A 17,605-nucleotide genomic window follows, 5' to 3' on the forward strand; every position below is an offset into this window, starting at 1 on the left:
TTGGAATTCCACCACTATCCCCCCCAAAAGGAAAGACAACCTTTCTAAGGTCTTTCTATTTGTCACACAGGAACACAAAGCTATGTGCAGTGGCACTGAGCACTTGAAGCTTCAGTTTACATAGGACACTATCATCTCCTGGACTTTAACTTTCAAGCAGTCTGGGAGAAACACAGAATGATTCTGATATTACTCTTAAGCCCTGAGGTTGGTTTTAAAAGTACACCTTTGAGAAGAAACTAGAGCATTTTCCTGGTTGAACAGTTAAGAATAGAGTATCTGGGAAAAAACTTCACCTAGTGCACACCTGTAATCCCAGCTACTTGGGAGGTTGAGGCAAGAGGATCACACGCAAGTTTGAAGTGAGTCTGGCAACTTAGGGAGATCCTGTCTCAAAATTAAAAAAAGGCTGGGAACATAGCTCAAATAGTAGAATGCTTAACACATGCAAGAACTCTGGGTTTGATTCCGAGTACTACAAAAAACAAAAACAAAAACTTCCCCTAAAATGTTGACAGCTTTTAAAATCAGTAGCAATGAAATTTAAGGTCACATGAGACTTATGGCAGAAAGAATCACAGAATACAGCCTGAGCTGAAACAGTATAAAGCAGAAAAGACAAATCATTTCAGCATTCAAAACATGTATTAAAAAATAAAATTCAGGCCTAGGATAGAGTAAGGAATTTCCAGAAGCAAATGCCACTTAGAAAAAAAAAGTAGTAAATAATCCCTGCTGAAGTCTGAAGGATTGAAAGATCTGCCTTGGACCCAAAAAGGAAATACTAAGGAAGAAGTGAGGTAAGTGCTAATGATGGCTGCAGTACAGGGGAGAAAAACACATGTAATATTCCATACTGTGAGATTCCACCCAATGAGGAGACCGAATAACAGGAAACCATATAACCATGTTATTCAAATACACACAAATGAAGGAAAAGGATTTTTCTATTCAAGAAAACTCTATGCTATTAAGAAAAGCAAACAAAATACATAGGTAGTAGGAAGGACAGCACTTTCATTAATGATACCTACTTAAAATGGTGTCTCAAAACACCCAACTGCATACTCAATTGGATTCCTATTAGAATCTAATGGGTAGTCAATGAATATTTTAAGTGAATTTCTCCTAAAATCTCTAAAAAAATAGAAAGTGATTCCAAAATATCTACTGCTTTTTATAAAATGGACACACCAACAAATTGCCAGACACCAAAGATGAAAAAAGATACCTCAAGCTCTTGGCAAAGTGAGCTGTGATTAGGGGCAAAAGATAGCAATGGACAATACATGAAGCTTCCTACACAAAGCCTATGGATTAGGCATTGGGTCCACTAGGAGGAGGCCTCTGGACCCACAAATGTTCCAGTGAGAAGAACTTGATCATATTGAAGTATCTCTGTAGAAGTGAGTTTTTAGATGACCCTATAAATTAGCACTAGCAAAGGGAATAGAAGACTTACACTTGCATTGCAACACTTGTTTCTTAAATTATATGCCAAGATACTATTGTACAAATATCCCCACTCACATGGTAAAAGGATAATCAAAAGTCCATAAATTAACTTGATAAACTAAAGCTAAGTAGTAATTATAATGGGAAAAAACAAACAAACAAACAAGGACACACAATGTAAGGAATCACAGTGGAAAACCGAAATCATTTTGAGACAATATTGATGATGTGTCCCAAACTAAGTGCCCTTCCTGAATACTGAAGAAATCTCCATTCCACATATGACATGTGAGAAGCTTTGTATCAGTGCCAAGTTTCCCAGGGCTGTCTACCTGGGATAAAAAGGTATTAATGCCCACAGTAAATTTGAATAATTTGTTTTGGGTTATAAATACTATGTTTTAGTAATCATTAGTAATTCACTTGGCATGTTATTAATAAGCAGCTCTCAGGCATATGCAAGGGTGAACAATTATGAATAAGAACAGAAAAAAAGGAGCTGTAGTCAGGTGTGGTGATGTACACCTGTAATTCCAGGTACTTGAGACGATGAGGCAGGAGGACTGAAAATTAGAGGTCAGCCTGGGCAACTGAGCAAGACCCTGTGTCAAAATAAAACAAGGCAGGGTATGTAGCAAAGTGGTAGAGCACTTGCCTAGCATGTGTAAGGCTGAATTCAATTTCTAGCACTGCCAAAGAAAATTAGGGGGGAGCAGGGGAAGAGCTGCATTTCCCAAGAGGAGGGGAGGGGTAGGAGTCATATTTTGAAAATCACTGCATTACGTGAACAAAGAAAAGAAGAATTAGTGGGGTAAGAAAAAACTAATACTGAAACATTAAACTATGTATGAGGTAATGATATACTTGCTGAGTAAGGTTTTTCAAACCTCCTATTTGAGGTGTATAGGATTCATGAAATTATGCCGGAAGCTGTAATTTTAAGCAATAGGAAAACGACACATAGAGTTCATTCTTGAACAAACTTGAGTATATCTCAATCCTTGTTATTTAAAATATATTCTTAATTCTCAAAAGCTCAGAAACACAGAAAGGGGAAATACTTTTTTAAGAATTCACCACTATTAAAGGTAACTTTATCTGATTTAACCTTGAATATACCACACTTGAATATACCACTTGAATATACCACATACACATCTATAGTTACTGTTTTACATATTTAACCAGCAACCACTCCCTTGGGGGATGGATACTGACAGCAAAATATAATAAATCTGTACTTTTTCTAGTTACAAGGGTCAGCAAGAAAACTACTTCAAAACTGACTTATTGAATAAGATGACAGGAAAAAAATTCATTCTTTTGTACTAAAAGTTGTAAAAATTTCCTTCTAAAAGGTGTGACTTAAGTTTTGGCATTCACTACTTCTCGACTCTTTTGTTTTCCAAATTTCTAATTTGAATACCAGGAGGAAAATTATCCAAATTCAATAGTAAATGGTAAATGTCTTAAAAATGCCAAAAGCATCAGGTTCATTTGCACATGTCTGTAATCCCAGCAACTAGAGGAGCTAAGGCAGGGGAATCACAAGTTTGAGACCAGCCTGAGAAATTCAAAGAGACCCTATTTCAAAATTTAAAAAAATAATAAAGGGCTGGAAAGGTAGTTTAATCCCCAGGAGTTGGGAGAAGGGGGAAGAAAAAAAAGCAAAAGCTTGAAGAGACACTAAATCCACAGTTTACTACCCTCAAATAGCTCTTCTGAAATAGATGGCTGGTTTTACTGTGCTTCTCATCTGTGATGCCCACTGACTTTCTACTTACTTCTGGAACTGTGAAACTATCACATTTTTCTTCATAAGGATCCCACCACAAAGTACCGAAATTTTGCCAGATGTGGTGGTGCATGCCTGTAATTCCAGCAACTAAGGAAACTGAGGCAGGAGGATTGCAAGTTTTGAGGACAGCCTCAGCAACTCGGTGTCTCAAAATTAAAAAAAAAAAAAAAGTGGGGGGAGGTGCTGGGGATGTAGCTCAGTGGTAGAGTGTCCCTGGGTTTATCCCCAGTACTGCAAAACAAAACCAAAAAACAAAACCAAAAATTTCCAGTTTAAAGTTGTATAATAGTCATTATTTCAAAAATTCCTAAAAATTTTATCCAAAGTACATGGACTTTAAAGTATCAAAGAAAGTTGTTGTAAAGGATATGAAGTGACTTCCCATCTTATTATAACAAATGACTTATTAGGGAAAACATATACAATTCTTGACAGAGTGGATTGACCTCCTGAGTTGATACAGATTATAGTAAATGCACTTCAGGAACACACAACAATTTCCATTGTTAAACTCTTGCCAAAACAGATTAGCGCTGTTGGATTTTTTTTTCTCTAGTTATTACAGAATAACACTCTATTATACAGTATGCTATGTTTTTATTTTTTATTTTTTTGGTACTGGGAATTGAACTCAGAGGCACTCAACCACTGAGCCACATACCGAGCCCTATTTTGTATTTTATTTAGAGACAGGGTCTCACTGAGTTGTTCAGTGTCTTGCTTTTGCTGAGGTTAGCTTTGAACTCTGGATCCTCCTGCCTCAGCTTCCTGAGTTGCTGGGATTAAAGGTGTGGGCCATGGTGCCTGACCAGTATGCTAAATTTTAAATTCCCCTTGATACTTGCTAAATAATTATTTTGCTGACAAAGCAGAAAAAAGTCCAGATAGGATACACTGGAATACTTCCTATAATCGATAACTTAAAAATATCATTTAGTACAGAAAAAAAAAAAAAAAAAAAAAGGAAAGGGATGTGAGAAGAGCAAAATAGCAGGACATAGAGACATTGAACAGTAAGTCAGGACACCAGGTATCCTAGAAAAAATGAAAAAGTGCACAAAATCAAGAAAATGATTTAAAGATAATGGAATACAATATCAGAAAAGCAAGAAATCTGGATCAGTTTAAAAACAAAAACAAAAGCAAAATAAAAACCCTACTTTAAAAATCACAAATGAATTACCCAATATTTGGAAAATCAGCTCTAACGAATGCCACTAACTGAACATTAATGAAGTGTCACACATGGACACAAATATCTTATAACCTCTTAGAAGGATCTAAAAGCAAGATATCATCCCAGGAATGCAAACTTTACATAAAGTGAAAAATTAAGAGACCCTCTGTGGAAGAGAAATTTAAAAGGTGGTCTCCTATGAAAATCACATCTGATTTATATATATATATAAATCTCATATATAAACAACATCTGAGAGAGGAAGCATGGTAGTGAATACCTCTAGATATCTTAAGGCTGTAAATATATATATGAAATGGGGAGATTTACAGTACTGAAATCAAATTACTTGGAGGATAATTTCAGCTGTCAGGGAAAAACTTCCTGTAGGAAAAAATGTATTATAGTACTAACTCCTGCCAGCACCTTCATAAGTTTAAAGTAAATTAAAACTCAAGAGAGCAAAAATTGGATATCCCTCCACCCCCATGGTAGCAGGGTTTGAAACCAAAAGTTGAGATTATAATGTGACCTAAGAAGGTGGGAACCTAGGAGTTTTCAGTGCAATAGGGCTCCCAGTACTCTATAAGTGATGGACCTCTGTATTAATGCTAATCTCTTACATCTACACACTGCTCTACAGTTTAGAAAGGGCCTTCACTTTTATTCCTCTGGAGCAACCTGTTTGGTGGTAGGATTACAGTACCTTACTTTCACACACAGCCCGTAGTTCGTAAAATACTTTCACACGCTGCGTTCGTTGTTTTACGTTAGAAACTCAAGGACATTCAATCTCTTCACTAAGGCAAGCAGATGGTAGGTGAGGGGCCTGGAAACTACGGGACTCAACTCAGTCAATAACAGACACTTCCAACCCTTGAGAGTACAAAGTACAACACTCCAGGGGGAGCAAGCTCACTCAACTCTACCAGATAGAAGATCAGAGTCTCATTCAGACATCTCTGTCTCAGTCTTGGTCCCCCTCTCCCAAAACAGGGAAAGTGAGGCAACAGGCAGTGACAAATGCCTAACGTGGAGACATGCAGGGGATGTTGTTGGTGTTGGGATGGACTCCCCCCATCCCATCCTGGCACCAAGCCCAGAAGCAGCTGAATCCTGTGTCCGGGACACCTGGTCGGTCTCCAAAGAGGGCAGACCTGAGGCCATTCCCATTTCTTCTCGCTATTCCCCACTTGGACTTTCCTAAGAAAGGGAGTGTCTCCTTCCCAGAACCTCCCAGAAATCCCCTCTCCCCAAGGTCCTTACCCAGTTTTTAGCTCGGGCCTCCGGAGCAGGAGAATCCGCTAGGTCTGGCTTCTTACCTACTAGCCTCTCTCTCAGTGGCGTCTCTGGACCCCAGGACGTTTCTAAACCTCGCTGGGGGAGTTCTGCCTCCCACCGGAACCGCAAACTCCACAAAGGGAAATCCTCCCCAAACGTCCTCCCCTCTACCGCTTCGGCCCCAAGCACCGCTAAGGAGCACTACTCAGTACCGGGAGCCTCCCCGGGAGATACCTGCCTCTCACCTGGGTCCGGAAAGCCGCAGCGTCCTCCGAAAGATGACCCCCCCAAAACCTCCTTCAGTCAAGACCCCCGCACCCCACAAAGGGGGAACACCCTCTTCCAGGAACCTCTTCAGGCGCCTTCAGCGCGGGCCTTGGTGGAGAACCTCCAAGCTGCTTCCCGGGTTCTGCCCAACACCACCCACTACCAGGTCCCTTTCAGGAGCCTGCCGGAGCCCCAGTCCCGTCTCTCCGCCCCAGACTCGAGCGGCTGTTTCCCTCCCTCACAGACGTGCCCAGCCCTCGAACTCCCTTCCCTTCCGTGTCCCCGTCCCCAGGGGGGTTCCCAGAGCAGCGCGGTACGGCTGCAGCACTGACTTTCTCTAGCTCCTGGGGCCACAGGAGGAATGGGACAGCGGTAGCGGCACGACTCCTTTGTGACAGGTCCAAGAGAGCGGTAAAGATGGACGCGAGGCCACGGCGCTGCCATTACGCGCAGGGCCCACCCCCGCTTCGTACCGCCCTGACCCTCCCTCAGTCCCCTAGGAAACGCCCCTTCCTCGGTGGCAATCCCTCTCCCTAACAGCCAATTATCTTTCAGGGATGGTGTCACGTGAGATTCCGACTAGGCCCGCCCCTCAGGCGTAAACTGGCCAATCCCCTTGCTGAGGAGTGACTGGACCAATCAAGTCTCTCCGGCTCGCTTTTGAGACACCGGATTTCCACTGTGCTCCTGGGGAGGAAGAGAGCTGTCGATTGGATTACGCTGCCGGAAGTGGGGCGGAGCTTTGTTGTGGCGGTGAGGAACAGGAAGCCTTGAAGGGTCAAAAGGAATACAAAAGCAAAGACTATTTTCTTTATTTCTTCTCTCTTTTTCTTTTTCTTCTTCTTTTTTTTTTTTTTTTAAAGAGCGAGCGACCTTTGAGGTGGCGGTTTGGGGTGGGCGCCACCGAGGGGAGGGAGTCTCGCCTCCCGCGCGCTGGTAGGTGAGTGCGGCCTGGGTCCTGGCCAGGCGGCGAAACCTGGACTTCTGCGCTGAGGAGATGGTGAGCTGCGGCTGGTGTTAGGGTCAGTGCCAGGGCTGTTGTTGGTCCCGGAACTCGCCGGGTGTCCTGAATCGCCGGGGCTTCGAACTCACAGGGCCCAACCTGCAGCGGAGCAGAGGGAACCTGTGGGAAGGCAGCTGTGTGGTCGGGGGAGGTTCCCTGAGCGTTTCAGGCGGGCCCAGGACTCCGGGCCTCTCGTCGGCTTTCTCCACTTTTGTGCAGGAGTGGCCACCCAGGCCTCCGGTGAGGGGCCGGCTGTGTTCCAGAGCTCTTGAAACAGCTCCAGGCTACTCAGGAGATAGGGGAACTCCCAGTTGGAAATGGTGGAATCCCAGACTCTTAAGTGCAGGATGGGAGACACGTTTGTTATGTTCCATTTGCTGTGCTAAGTGCATTTTCTTCTAACCGAAAACAAGCCAGCGTGCCCGTTTTGTAGACCGCTGAAGAACAAGACCGAGAGTTGAGACTTCGCGTTTGAGAGTTGGTGGCCCTTGGGACTGTCAGCCCACATAGGAGAAAGGGGATACCTATTCATTCATAGCCGTGGGGAAAACAGGATCCGTGGCCCTCAATTTTAAAAAATGCATATTCTCGGACCCTTACCCGCAAGTAGTCTGACTGAGAAGGTCTTAAATGGGACCCACGAAGCCAAATTCAGCCTGGTGGTCAGAATTCCTAATGACCTCTTGGGTATCAGCCGTGAGATAAGATTTGTCTATAAAAAGTTGGCTGATATTGATATACCGCAGGGACTCCATAAAGTGGTTTCGAGAACACAGCTGCTGAAATGTTTGAAAGGAATCAGTGGGTAGACTCCTTTTTGATACAAGGAATTGAGCTGAGATAAAGGCAATTTTATATATTTCAAATAGAGCCCAAGATGAGCTGTGAACAGTTTATGAATGTCTGAAAGTAGAGGCTGCCCAATTATCTTTCTTTACTGAAGTCTTAATGCCTTTATTGTAGGGGGAAATTCGTCATGTTTTTTTAAATAAAGAAGGAATACTGTCAAGACCATTTACTTGGTTATCAGTCTTCAATTTTACCTTCCAAGAATTTTTTTGGGGGGGTGGGTACTGGGTATTGAACACAGGGGTACTTTGCCACTGAGCCACATCCCCAGCCCTTTTTATTGTTTATTTTGAGACGGGGTCTCACCAAGTTGCTTGGGGCTTCTCTAAGTTGCTGAGACTGGCCTCAAACTTGGATCCTCCTACCTCAGCCTCCTGAGTAGCTAGGATTACAGGTGTGTACCACTGACCAGGCTTACCTTCTAAAAATCTCGATGTTTGGCTAGGGTCAAGCTGCTACTTCCTAAATTGAAAACCACGTATCTGGTAAATGAAGTAATTTAAGAGTGTCATTTGGCCATAGGTTCAATCATGGTGTCATATACCTTTGTGGAAACTAAATGTAATTTTTTCAATGTGTTTACTCTCAACAGTCCTCTATCCATGTATGGCACACCCTTTCAACGTATTTGACTTCATTCTTAAATATAATGTTTCACTCTTTACTGTGGAATGTTTTTAAGATTGTTTTATCTTTTTTCTGTGATTTTTTTTGTATTTTTACTGATATATCTATGATTTGTTTTTGTTCACTTTGTCTAGTATTTATTAGACTTCTTGACTGGATGAGTGTCTTTTATTAGTTCTGTAAAATCCTCATCCATTTTATATTCACATATTGCTCTGCCCCATTGTTTGTTCTTTACTGTTACATCAACTTTTCTATTTTCTATGCCTCTTTCTGTTTTTCCACTACATTCTGGATAATTTCTTCATAAATGCTCTTATTTTTAGCCTGTGGTTAAACTCATCCACTGAAGTGTTAAATTCAGTTATTGCACTTTAAATATTTATTATTAGCAGTACCTTATGTGCTAGACATGTGCTCTACCATGGAGCCACACTCCTAGCCTATTCTTGAATTTTTTAGTTCCTGAACTAGAAAATTTGGGTTTGTCACTGTTTTACGGTTTCTTATTCCCTACTACTGATTTTGATTTTTATTTCTTTAAAGGTAGTAAAGGTAGTGTTTTATAGTCGTTGTTAATTCCATGGTCTGAATTCCCTTTGGGTTTGTTTATGCTGCCAATTCTTGCTGTTTTACTTCCCAGTTCACCTTTGTCTTGAGGGTATAGTTCTTAGGGGTGCTGATTTAGGTAAGTGGGGGTGGTTGTCAGATACCACATTCTGGTGGGCTCCTGGTTCTGACTTTTGTCTATGTTGCCACATGCTGGCACTGAAACTTGTAGCTTTCAGGTCAGATAAATCATCAGGATGAAATCCACTATAAATATTGGACTTAATTTCTGATTTTTAACATCCTCCTGGATTTTGTCCAAATTATTTACAATCTTGTTAGCTTTTCTATTTCAGAATTATTTTTAAAGCACTTTTAAGCTTTAGGATTGGGGATGTAACTCAGTGGTACAGCACTTGCCTAGCATTTTTGGAAAGCCCTGGGTTCAATCCCAGAATTAAAAAAAGAAAAAAAAAGTGAAACAGAGAGACAAAGAAAACAAATATGTATCTTTTTAAATATAATAGTGGAGGATTGGTCTTAATTACCTAATCTACTTTTTCCAGAACTCAGGATCCCCTTCATTCTGATTTTGGATCATATAATTTGCAATGCCTACTAATCTTAAGTTAAAGATGATTTTTCTTCATTAAACTTCCACAATTTTAGTGTCACAGTTGTTAAGCTTCCTTGTAGGGCATGATGGTCATGCCTGTAATCCCAGCTACCTAGGAGACTGAGGCAGGACTGCAAGTTCAAGGCCAACCTGGGCAACTTAGAGAGATGCTGTCTCAAAATCAAAATTAAAAAAGTCCGAGGGTATATGGTATATCTCAATGGTAAAGTGCCCCTAGGTTCAATCCACTGTACTGCCAAAACAAAAACAAAAAAAAATCAGCTTCCTTGATGCCTTATTCTATTCCTTTTCTTAACTCTTGAGTGCTTAGCATCTGTTGTTAGCATTTAGCTATGGTCTACTTTTCTTTAAATTACTCATATGCCAAGCTTATCTCTTACTGAATGCAAGTTCTCTCACCAAAAAGTTGAGTGTCTGTTTAGTACCGAGCACTGGGCCTTGCACACAAAAGGTCCTTGAAAATCTCAGGGAGGCATCACGTTGGGTGTAGAAATATCAGTGCAGGAAAGTTTTGACCTGGTCAGATTTCCCTCCAGTTTAGGAAAACCTGCAGTTTTTCCTCCTGTGAGCTCCAGATGAAGTAGTTGGATGTACAAGTCACAATGTGTAAAAGCTTCAAGTATGTTACTTGAAGAAACAGATGTAGTGAGGGTAGTGTTTATATTCTGAGAGGCACATGTGGGCTGGGAAATTGAGGAGCAGCTAAGAGAACCAATATTTAAATTTAGTATGTATATACATGAATTCAAAGTCAGTGCATATGAGTCTTCTCTCATGCTATGGAAAGATAAACATTATTTTAGCTAATCGAACACATTTTTTTAAATGCCTACTAGGTGACTACAAATTGCTCTTCTTAATATTTAAAACATAGATTGAAGCCAGTTTTGGTGGTGCACACCTGTAACTGACTGGGGGTTGAGGCAGGAGGATCTCAAGTTTGAGGTCGTCAGCAACTTAGAGAAGCCCTAAGCAACTTAGCAAGACCCTGTCTCAAATTAAGAAAAAAGGTGAAAAAAAAAAAAAAAAAATCTGGGATGTAGCTCAGTGGTAAAGCACCCCTGGGTTTAATCCCCAGTATCCAAAAATGTACAAACATGACTAAATTGCTTATGCTATAGTTTCATTTTTAGTCTCTATTGCACTGGAGTATATTAAATAAGTTCAGTGTTACAAGATTGACTTCGCCTAGTAATTATTTTAACAATAAATACTAACAGTGTTTTCTGTTATTAGTTGTTATTCTCTGAAGAAGTTTTATAAAAAAAAAAGTTGACGTGATCATAATTAATTTCTTAGAAGTGACTTTTGGTCAGAAAGTAGTCTTTTTATTTGGAATATAGTTAAAGTTAGCTAGATGGCAAAATCCTCTTAGTTGCCATCCTACATTTTGAAGAACAGGGAGACTTAACATCAGGGTGAAAACATTGGAAAGCAGTAAACTATGTATGTACTGACAAGGGAATGTATTGAACTCTTGTTTTTGCTACTGTATGTGAAGATTTAGAACAACATAACAAATCTGACTCCCTCTGGTATATTTTTACATGTATAATCTGTTTAATTTTAAAATTAGAAGGTTATGGTGGCCAGTGATGTAAACACTTGAGAATTAAGTCTGCCATCACAAAATTCAGTTCCCTAGGAAACCAGATCTCATTAACTCACATCATGGCACTAGTGAAGTGGAATGATTTTCAATTCAGGGATAGCAATTATTTGGGGGGCAGCAATGTAAGTTTTGTATTTTAAAACTTGCAGGGTGTGCCATATAAGACACTGAGCCCATTTCATCCCACCAACTTGGAAATTAAGTGCCACAGTCTCCAGCATAAATACAGTGGTGTAGTGTTCAACAGTTACTTTGGCCTGAAATATAAGAACTTTGTTTTCTTGACTGTCAAGCAAATTTGAAAACCATGTTCTTTATTTGTGCCTGTTTGAAACTTTTAAGTTTGGACAAAATGATTTTGGTATGGTTTTGGTTTTCCATGAATCCCCTATTTGAAGAACTTAAATAATCCTTTTTAAAAATAATAGGTTGGGGGTGTAGCTCAGTGGTAGAGTGCTCTAGCATGCATGAGTCCCTGAGTTCCATCCTCAGTACCATACACACACACACACACACACACACACACACAAAAGTAATGTTTAGTTTGATAATTAAACTTGTGTCACCTTGAAAAAATGCTACCTGAGTAAAGGAAAGTTACCAAATTTACTCAAATTTAACACAATAAAAGCAAAATAAGCATTCCTAGCGTAAATCCTCTGCTTTCCTATATTGACACCCCCCACACCCCCACCTCCCACCCTCAGGATTGAACCCAGGGCTTCACACACACTCGGCAAGTGCTCTAACACTGAGCTACATCCTCAGCCCCTTTTTATATATATGTACAAGGATATTTATTGGAATATTACTTACAACAGCCCCCTAATTGTAAACAGTACAAAGTCAACAGGGAATTGGTGAAATAAATTGGTATAATTGCCATAAATTGAAATATTACATAACCATTAAAAAAGAATAAGTTTCTCCCTTGAGTGTTAAGAGTAGCTACTAATGGCATTTTCAGTTTTTTTTTTTTTTAATTATTTATTTTGATTTATTGTAAACAAATGGGGTACAACTTGTTTCTCTGGTTGTACATGAAGTAGAGTTGTACCATTTGTGTAATCATACCTGTACATAGAGTAATGATGTTTGTCTCATTTTGTTATTTTTCTTTCCCCCCCACCCTCCTCTATACAATCCATCCTTCCTCCATTCTTGCCTCCCTCCCATTCTGCATTATGTATCATCATCTGTTTATCACAGAGGTCATTCAGCCTTTGGTTTTTTGGGATTAACTTATCTCATTTAGCATGATATTCTCCAACTTCATCCATTTGCCTGCAGGTGCCATAATTTTATTCTTCATGGCTGAGTAATATTCCAGTGTGTATATATACACCACAGTTTCTTTATCCATTCATCAATTGAAGGGCATCTAGGTTGGTTTCACAATCTAGCTATTGTGAATTGATCAGCTATGAGCATTGATATGGCTGCGTCACTGTAGTATGCTGATTTTATATAGGCTAAGGAGTGGTATAACTGGGTCAAATGGTGGTTCCATTCCAAGTTTTCTAAGTAATCTCCACACTGCTTTCCAGAGTGGCTGCACTAATTTGCAATCCCACCAACAATGTATGACTGTACTTTTTCCCCCACATCCTCACCAACACCTATTGTTGCTTCCCATCCCTTTTTTATCTTGTTTTTTAGACAGGGTCTTGCTCAGTTGCCCAGGTTGACCTTGAATTTATCTTCCTTTATCAGCCTCCTGAGTAGTTGGGATTGCTGTCTTGGCCCTACATCAATCTTGATAGATCCTCATAATCCTGGGCTATTTGTCTTTTGTTTTATTTTTTATTATTCTAGCAAACAAAAGGGAAAAAAGAAGAGACTTGTGAAAATTTAGCTAAGCAGTAGGAATAAGTCAAGGCAAGCCAATTTCCTAGCTTTTTCTGTTTACTTCCAAAAGGAGGTCAGTGAGTTGGAGGTACTTACTACTTCACTATCGCAGAGTAAACAGCCGGTGAATCTTGAACCTTTCAAAGAGAAATACACTGTGTAGCAATACTTCTCAATATAAGTATTTTTAATCAGTTGGAATTATTTTATTTTATTTTGGGGGTGGTATTGAACCCAGAGGTGCTTTATCACTGAGCAATATCCGCAGGCCTTTTTATTTTTTAATTTTGAGACAGGGTTTCACTAAGTTGCTTAGGGCCTTGCTAAGTTGCTGAGGCTGACTTTGAACTTGCAATCTTCCTGAGTTACTGGGATTTTAGGCATGCATCACAGTGCTTGGCCTAATTTCTCAGTTTTATGCAATCTCTTCCCCACTTAAAGTGTCATGTTTGTTTATGTCACTGCTTAATTTCTCCCCCACTTCTTGAGTGCAAATGGTATTTCTCTTGCTGCTCTAACCTGCTCATAGTTTAGCATAGTTCTTTGTAATAATGGAAAGCTTTTCAAAGTTGTTTAAGTATGTGCCAAATCCTTTATGTGCTAAGTGCTTTACATGAATTATGTTGTTTACCCAGACAAAAGCTTTATGTTGTATGATGCTGTTTTGATCCCTGCTGTTAGGTGTAATCTGTGGATGTAGACACCAGGGCTCAGAGGAGTTAAGTGACTTGCCCACCGTCGTACTGATAAGAGGCAGAACCTGAGTTTGAACACAAGTCTCTTGATTTCAAGCCAAGTACATAGTCTTTATCATTACCCATTCCTCCTCTTGATAATGAGACTACAAATAAGTTGAATTCAAGTAGGTTATACTGAAAGGTATCTAAAATTAAGCTTATTTATTGGCAGTATTTATTTGAATCCTGAAAAGACCTCAATATTTCTTCTTTTTTGGTACCCAGGGATGCTTAACCATGGTGCCACATCCCCAGACCTTTTTATTTTTTATTTTGGGACAGAATCTCAAAATAAGTTGCTTAGAGCAACTTAAATTGCACACTTAAATTGCTGAGGTTGGCTTTGAACTTGAAATCCTCCTTCCTTAGCCTCCTGAACTGGTGGGATTACAGGCATGAGCCATTGTGCCCAGCAAGACCCGAATATTTCTGGAGAAGAAATATTCTGAATACTCAGAACCAGAACCACGGCTATTTGTTTATCAAAATTTTCTGTCCATATCTTAGACCTTTCTTAATGTCTAAAGTTAATCAAAATTAATTGTTCATAGAACCACTGGTGGCATTGGAGGCAAGTAGGGAACTACAATAGTTGAAGTACCAGCAAGTGAGTGAAGACCTATGGAAGAAAATGCACATTGAAGAAAGACAGATAAAACATTGGTTTAGTTTTGCCCCATTTAAACTCACAGTAATTGTGTGACCATCGATCTTGGTTCTAGAAAGTTCAATACTTTGAGACAAATTTTTTAAAAAATATTGTTTTGGTTGTTGATGGACCTTTATTTTATTTGCCTATTTACATACGGTACTGAGAATCCAACCTACTGCCTCAATGTGCTAGGCAAGTGCTCTACCAGTGAGCTACAACCCCAGCCCTTAATTTTCTTTACTTTGTAAGATTAAAGCAACTAGGGATGTTTGGCTCAGAAAAGAAACAAGTTAGGGGGAACATAGGAGTTGGCTTCAAACAACTGTCCTATTGTCATCTTGGAGAAGATCTGGCTCCTTTTGTCTGGTCCCAGTGGATTGAGCCTCTTTGTGGAGTTCATAGGGAAAAAGATTTCAGTTACTCTAAGGAAGAAGGTCGAGTCCGCTCAGAGAAGGGGTTGGCTGCCTGGGGACAGAGTGCAGTGTCTGTCCATCTTGAGGTTTTGAATCATGAGTTAGGTGCCCATCTTCTAGGAGTATATGGTGGATTCAGATGCCTGGTGGAGTTATAAGGACCTGTCTTTTCTGAATTATTTACCAGAAATAGGGGTGAGGGGATAAAAAACAGCTAATACAGGGTGAAAAGAGCGACAGCAAACAGGATAAGAAAGGGGAACTCGAAGGTCCAGCATGTCCCTCCCACTTGTTAGTGTCCGACAGTTTGCGTTTCCTCTACCAGAAATATTTAATAGATTGTTGAGTTGTTCAAAGGAGGTAGTTCTGCAGAACTTGAGGAGTTTGGGGCGTGGGTGCAGAGACCAAACAGTTCTGCTTTTGTAATGAGCTTGGGTTGCAACATGGTGATGGGTGATGGTGAGAGGTGTCCAGGTTGTGGGGCTCACTGGGGACAACAGCTTCTGACAGCTGGTTTAGGGCTTTGGTAGTCATTTTCACGATTCTCTTTCATTGGTAAGTTGTACTAAACCTCAAATAGTAGCTTTTGGGCTGAGACAATTACCGTTTCTCTTGTTCTGAATGTTAGAGTATGTTTTCTCTACTTCCATTTCTAGCTTTATTAAATAAAAATGTTGCATGAACTTTCTCAGCACCAGAATTTGATGTAGGAAGAAAAGTTGAAATTGACATATTCTTGTTTTCTATTTTTAAAAATTTGTCCTGGGGAAGAGAAAAAATAACAGAATGAATCAAAAACTATTACCCTAGGTAAATGTATGATTACAAAAATGGTATGCCTCTACTTCATGTACAGAGAAACAAGATGTATCCCATTTGTTTACAATAAAAATGAATTAAAAAAATTTGTCCTAATTAATTATACATGACAGTAGAATGCATTTTGATACATCATTCCTAAATGGAGTATAACTTCTCATTCTTCATGATGTAGAGTTACGCAGGTCATGTAATCATCATATGCACTTAGGGTAATAATGTCCAATTCATTCCACTGTCATTACTACCCCTAAGCCCTCTCCCCTCCCTTCAGTTCCCTCTTTCTAGTTGGAAATACCTCTACCCCCCCCCCCCATTGTGAATTAGCATCTGCATATCAGAGAAAACATCCAGCCTTTGTTTCTTTGGGATTGGGTTATTTCCCTTAGCATAATATTCTCTAGCTCCATCCATTTATCAGTGAATGCCATTTCATTCTTTAAGAAGACATACCCTTGCTTTCAACCAATAATTGGTGGTTTTGGGTGTGGAATATGGTGAAGTGAGTGAGTGGGTTAATTTTTTTTTTTTTTTTTTTTTTTGGTATGAGGGATTGAACCCAGAGGTGCTTAACACTGAGTGACATCCCCAGCCCTTTAAAAAAAAAAAAATTGTTTTTAAATTTTGAGGCAGGGTCTCACTAAGTTGCTTAGGGCCTTGCTAAGTTGCTAAGGCTGGCTTTGAACTTGCAGTCCCCTCAGCTTTCCAAGCCACTGGGATTACAGGTGTGTGTCATCATGCCCAGCTAAGAGGAATTTTTGATGTCAGACCTGGATTTGATTCTTGGCTCCACCATTTACCATCTGTATTTCCTTAGACAAGTGATATAACTTCTGTAACTTTTTTTTCATTTGTTAAGTGATAATATTTTTTATAGGATCAATGTGTATACGAATATAATATACAAAGGATGTAGAATATTGTATGAACTTAGTATATACTATTTTATTTTATTTTATTTATTTATTTTTTCACTACAGATCAGACCCAGGAACTTTTTAACCACTGAGCTATATTCCCAGCCCTTTTTATTTTTTATTTTGGGACAGGGTCTTGCTAAGTTGTTGAGGCTGGCCTTGAACTTGTGTCCTCCTGCCTCAACCTCCTGAGTAGGTGGGGTTATAGGCATGCTGATCACACTCGACTATCTGCTTTATTTTTGTGGTAGCAGACTTTATCACTTTTAGGAAACTTTATTATTTTTCTAATTAGTAGTCATCTTTAAATGGACATTGGATTGAATATGTGCCTTTTTGTTATGGAGTAATGTGAATAATACCTAACATGTCTGAATATGGGGGTTAATGCCATAATTCTTTGAAAGGAAGGAAACCAGCAAGGAAAAGCAGAAAGAGGTTTAGTTTAAAAGGAATAATATACACTGTTTTATCTTTATTTCCTTCTCCCCTCTTTGAAGAAAGGTCCAGGTAGAAGTAGTAGATAGATTGGAGATTGGGAATCTTCTGCATCAGGACATGCATAAGATGGTCAAGATAAGAGAAGGATTGAAGGTAGTATCCTAAGTGGTGCAGACAGAGTGTTTAAAGAGAACAAGGGTAAGAGGATTCAGCTTGATATTCTGGAAAGTGTATTGACTTGGAAGTTGGGAGACCTGGATTCTTCTTTCCTCACTCTCCATTCCTGGTTTGTGTATCTCTAGGCCTATCACTTTCCTGCTGTACAGACTGGACTCCGTCACTAAAGCTCTTTGAGTACCTGATATTCTCCGTCTGAATTTCTTGGAAGCAAGAGCAGGTGAATCAGGACAGGGACATGTCCCTGAGACAGGGATTTCAAGAAGGAATAATGTCAAGTGTTATGGAAATGGGAATCAAGGGGAGGGAGAAGAGGGGGAGGCAAGGTCAAAATACTGGGGACTAA

The 17,605-nt window shown here is 39.9% G+C and overlaps 2 protein-coding genes across 13 annotated transcripts in view; one reads left to right on the forward strand and one right to left on the reverse strand.

Annotated features, from left to right (window-relative positions):
* Window positions 1–6,461, reverse strand: part of RSPRY1 (ring finger and SPRY domain containing 1) — a 44,734-nt gene extending 38,273 nt beyond the window's left edge. For 2 of the 7 annotated variants that reach the window (XM_079117904.1, XM_079117901.1), the window contains exon 1: window positions 5,957–6,461. The gene's annotated coding sequence lies outside the window, so the exon portion shown is untranslated. Of the gene's footprint in view, window positions 1–5,136 lie in introns of all 7 variants that reach the window. The other 5 variants (XM_079117902.1, XM_079117899.1, XM_079117900.1 and 2 more) reach the window with 4 other exon arrangements.
* Window positions 6,462–6,793: 332 nt separating this feature from the next.
* Window positions 6,794–17,605, forward strand: part of PSME3IP1 (proteasome activator subunit 3 interacting protein 1) — a 28,438-nt gene continuing 17,626 nt past the window's right edge. Inside the window, exons 1-2 of one of the 6 annotated variants that reach the window (XM_079117933.1) lie at window positions 6,794–6,918; window positions 17,385–17,479. Coding sequence is in view for 1 of the 6 variants with exons in the window: in XM_079117930.1 (XP_078974056.1) it covers window positions 6,976–6,978 (3 nt within the window). In the remaining 5 variants the exon portion in view is untranslated. Of the gene's footprint in view, window positions 7,001–17,384; window positions 17,480–17,605 lie in introns of all 6 variants that reach the window. The other 5 variants (XM_079117932.1, XM_079117931.1, XM_079117935.1 and 2 more) reach the window with 5 other exon arrangements.

Source organism: Sciurus vulgaris (genome assembly GCF_902686455.1).
Source record: "Sciurus vulgaris genome assembly, chromosome: 17".
Lineage (NCBI taxonomy): Eukaryota > Metazoa > Chordata > Mammalia > Rodentia > Sciuridae > Sciurus > Sciurus vulgaris.